The sequence below is a fragment of the Phytophthora infestans genome, genomic scaffold (genome assembly GCF_000142945.1).
Source record: "Phytophthora infestans T30-4 supercont1.86 genomic scaffold, whole genome shotgun sequence".
Classification (NCBI taxonomy): domain Eukaryota; phylum Oomycota; class Peronosporomycetes; order Peronosporales; family Peronosporaceae; genus Phytophthora; species Phytophthora infestans.
Window position 1 is genome coordinate 251,657 of NW_003303673.1, and position 4,085 is coordinate 255,741.

The following is a 4,085-nucleotide window of genomic DNA, read 5'->3' on the forward strand; positions in this document are numbered from 1 at the left end:
ATGCCGCAGTGCTTTCATGCACTTTCGTTGGAAGTTCGACAATCACGATACGCCCATCGTTGAGGGCGAGAAATCGAAGTGGAATCCGCAGCCCTTCGCCGTCTCCAACATACTCATTGAAAGCAGCAATAGAGACTCCCTCACAAACGACGTACGGATCAAGTTCGTCGTCATCTTGATCGAAGTAAGTCGCAATCACTTCAAGCTTCAGCGCATCCATGACGCCGCGAATTTCATCGGCGGTTTTTGAAGTCGTCATACTTGCTGCAACTGTTGATGTTGGCCGGACCACGTCGTATATTGCGCTGGAAGAACAATACGAATCCCCGTCGCAGTATGCGCTCATTTTTCTCTTCTCTTTCTTGAAAATTGAGCAAAGGTTTCGCTCGAAACGGGTGTAGATCTTACTGAGGGGAAGGGATAAGACCACCCTTGTTCTCAGGTTGACGTATGCATACCGAAACGAAGCTTCTTGGTTTGTCCGAGGTAGGAGTGTGGGGTCGAGGACGGAATCTGAGAAAAGAAGATTATCAGCTGAAAGCTTCCCCGCGCAGAATTAAGTCTGCGAACTAAATAAACAGCAGCCTGATGCCAGTACAGTACTGCACCCCGTTTTCGCGCCATTGGACCTTTCGGATGTTATGATACCGAATCCAAATGAGCAAAAGTCTGTTAGCTAAAATCTGATTTATTGGCAAATCCTATATGGTCCACCACGCGAAAACGGGGTGCAGTACTGTACCACCAAGCTTCCGGTATCACAAACTGAAGCCAGAGTGTAAGAAATCAATTTTGACGGGGTGCTCTACTCTCTACTTTCTTTCTTACGAATATTATATAAATCTTGGTAAGCAATATTTCGAAAGTCCTAATATCCCATCATATGTTATCCTCGAGCTTCAAAAGAGTCGAAAATGGATCGATTACTGCGTCGTGGCCCAGGGCCAGCGAGTACAGCGACGGCGATGGACGTGCATTAAAACTCCCTCAGAACGTGGAGGACACGCTGGCCAAAGTATCTTCCTCGTGTTGCAGTCCTGTATCAAGTTGACTGCCAGGTCTCTCCAACGTCTCATGTACAGGTTTTGCCCTCGGAGGACCTGCTGGACCGACCTGAGTTCGATGCGCGCGAGTTCATCAACCGAAACTTTCCGGACGAGCAGAGTCTGGGGGACATTGGTGACTTTGTGAGCGGTCTCCGCGGGCGTATGAAGGAGCTCGACGACTCGCTGTCTCAGGCGTCACAAGACCAGAGTTTAGCGGCGCATCAGGCGCTTCTGGATCTGAAGGAAGCGAAAACGGCGAGTCAGCAGCTTTTCCACAAGATCCACGATATCCGAGGTAAGGCAGAGCAGTCCGAGGTCATGGTGCAGGAGATCTGTCGCGACATCAAGCAGCTCGACTATGCTAAGCGCCATCTGCAGACCACGCTCACGGCGCTAAAGCGGCTGCACATGCTGGTTAATGCCGTTGATCAGCTAGAGTTTATGTCCTCGCAACGTAATTATCGCGAGGCCGCATCTTTGCTCGAAGCTGTCAACCAACTCTTCACGCACTTCGACGGCTACACAAACGCCAGTTAGAATGCGTGGGAACTGCCAACAAAAGCTGTGCGCACATTGCAGGAAGAACTTGGCGGACAGATCTTTGCCGACTTTCGGTCTAATGGCCCAATAGAGTCGTTGGAGGACAATTTCCATCCGAAGAAGAACGACAAGCTGTCTTTGCCAACCTCTCGGCTGCGTGTGTCGATGCCTTGGGCAAAGCAACCAGAGAGAAACTGGTCCATTTATTTTGTGACGAACAGTTGATGTCCTACGAGAGACTTTACGGGGACGGGGGAGAGTGCGCTAGGTTGCACCAGGCTGAAACGAGATACACGTGGTTCTACAATCTCCTCTCTGCCATCGACGATCGCTTGAACGCTATTTCCCAAAGCATTGGCGAATGGCTCGACGGATGTGCATTCAGTTCTGTGAACGAACGCGGACCCATTTACTTGCACAGATAGGAGCACACACTCCAGACGAGATGGACGTGACTTTGCTGCTGAAGTCTCTACAACGAACGCTCATGTTTGAACGTGACGCAGCACAGCGCTTCGAAGGGATGGCCGATGAAGAAGAGCTTCAGAAAGTGGAACTGGACGAGAACGGCGATGCCATTGACCCACATTCCGCTGAAGGAATCAAGAGAAAACATCGTCGTAAGAAGCGTGAGGCGGAGCGTAAGGCGCTAGAAGAAGAAATGGAGAAGAACGGTGAGCTCACGGACGACAATAACCAGGGCTTGCCGACTATTCGGGGAATGATATCTCGTTCATTTGACCCGTTCATGACGGCGTATGTAGCACTGGAGCGTAAGAACATGGAGCAGATGATCAACGAGGTGATGAGCGCCGAGTTGGTGGATCGGAACGGCCAGCTGCCAGTGTTCTCGAGCTCCGTGAACATGTTTGCCTACATTCGCAATTCAATTAAACGATGTACGGCCCTGACAAACGGCCAGACGTTCTTTGACCTCCAGAACGAGTTCAAACACTGCTTTCAGCTCTACTCGCAACGACTTCTCGCGAAACTCCCTGCTGCCTCGACTGGGCCATCAGGCGGTCTGGATTCTTCAAGCAGTGGTGCGGGCAACAAGGTCAAATTGAGCGATAAACAGGAAGAGGAACTATGTTTCGTAATCAACACGGCCGAGTACTGCGCTGAGACGCTGCCATCTCTGGAGGAAGTAATTCGAGCGAAGATTGACAAGGCGTTCAGTGAAGCCATTGAGTTATCACAAGAGATCGATACGTTCCACGACGTGGGCGCCGCAGCTATGAAGTGTATCGTTGCTGGATTGGAGACGTCGCTGGATGACGATTTGAACGCACTCCACAAGGCCAACTGGCAGACATGGGAAGCCGTGGGCGACGAGAGTTTGTACGTTACGCAAATGGGCGAGAAGCTGCAGACGTTTGTGCCGGTGTTGCGCCAAATGCTGTCTGGACTGTACTTTACCAACTTTTGCGATAAGTTCGCGGCGTCCTTCGTGCCCAAGATCTTGCAGGCCGTGTTCAAGTGCCGAAGGATGAACCAGGTAGCAACGCAGCAACTTCTTCTTGACGTGTACGCTCTCAAGACGTTGTTCCTTCAACTGCCAGTGCTGAACAACGACGGCTTCCAATCCTCTTCCACCTCAACGAGCTCAGCGACGATCCCGTCGCGTTACACCAAGTTCGTCTCGAACGAGATGGCGACGGTGGAAAACGTGCTGAAGCTAATTGGCACTCCGAACGAAATGCTTGTCGAGAGCTTCAAGATCATGTGGCCTGAGGGTTCTGCGGAGGATTTTCAGAATATTATGGCTGTGAAAGGGCTCAAGAAGAGTGAGCTGGCGGCGTATCTCGAGACATTGGGGATGCAGCGCAAGCCCACGGGTAAGATCGCGGAAATGGAGGGCAAGATGAGCGACATGACGGAGAACTGGAAGAAAAACATGCAGAACTTTGCCAAGGTGCCTTTCACATTCACGGGCGGAATGAACACCAATGCACATCAACAGGGCTAGCTTGCAACTATCCGAGCAAAAAAAACATTTGACTGCAAATGCGCTCACTCAGAAACACAGTAAATACGTTCGTAAAGTGCCAAAGCGACAGATGCAATGTCAACATATCTTTCACCTGATGTGTGATCGAACACATCATGTCTCGTCGTGTTCGCAAGCTAAGCCCGGAAATCAATCCATGCAACATTGCTCGACCTCACAGCCTCGTACAGAAGAGGGGCCTACTCTGGTGGAAACAATAAGCGCCCGCTTTGGCTTGCGTAAAAAATACATGATAGAAAACTTGTGTTTCTATTTTTAAAGGAACCAGGTCATCATTTGGTGAAATACCGCAAACGCTAAGTCCGGAACACTCAGCGGGTATGAGGGGGGGAGTCTTTCTCACAGGAAAGCCGCAATTTGCTCCAAGCTAACCAAAGCTCGTCCCGTCGTATCGTGGACGACGATGGCGAAGCTGAAAACGTCTTCTCTAGTCTTCAGCTGGTCATGGCATCGGTAAGCGCATCCTTGCCAGAGCAAGATGCTTCATT

The 4,085-nt window shown here is 50.6% G+C and overlaps 1 protein-coding gene across 1 annotated transcript; it reads left to right on the forward strand.

Annotated features, from left to right (window-relative positions):
* Positions 1-883: 883 nt before the first annotated feature.
* PITG_18894 (vacuolar protein sorting-associated protein, putative) lies at positions 884-3,555 on the forward strand (the record flags this gene model as incomplete). Its single annotated transcript, XM_002997126.1, has 4 exons — positions 884-1,015; positions 1,083-1,578; positions 1,689-1,961; positions 2,015-3,555. The coding sequence occupies 4 exons, from the start codon at positions 884-886 to the stop codon at positions 3,553-3,555; spliced, it is 2,442 nt and encodes an 813-aa protein (XP_002997172.1).
* Between the last annotated feature and the right edge of the window lie 530 nt (positions 3,556-4,085).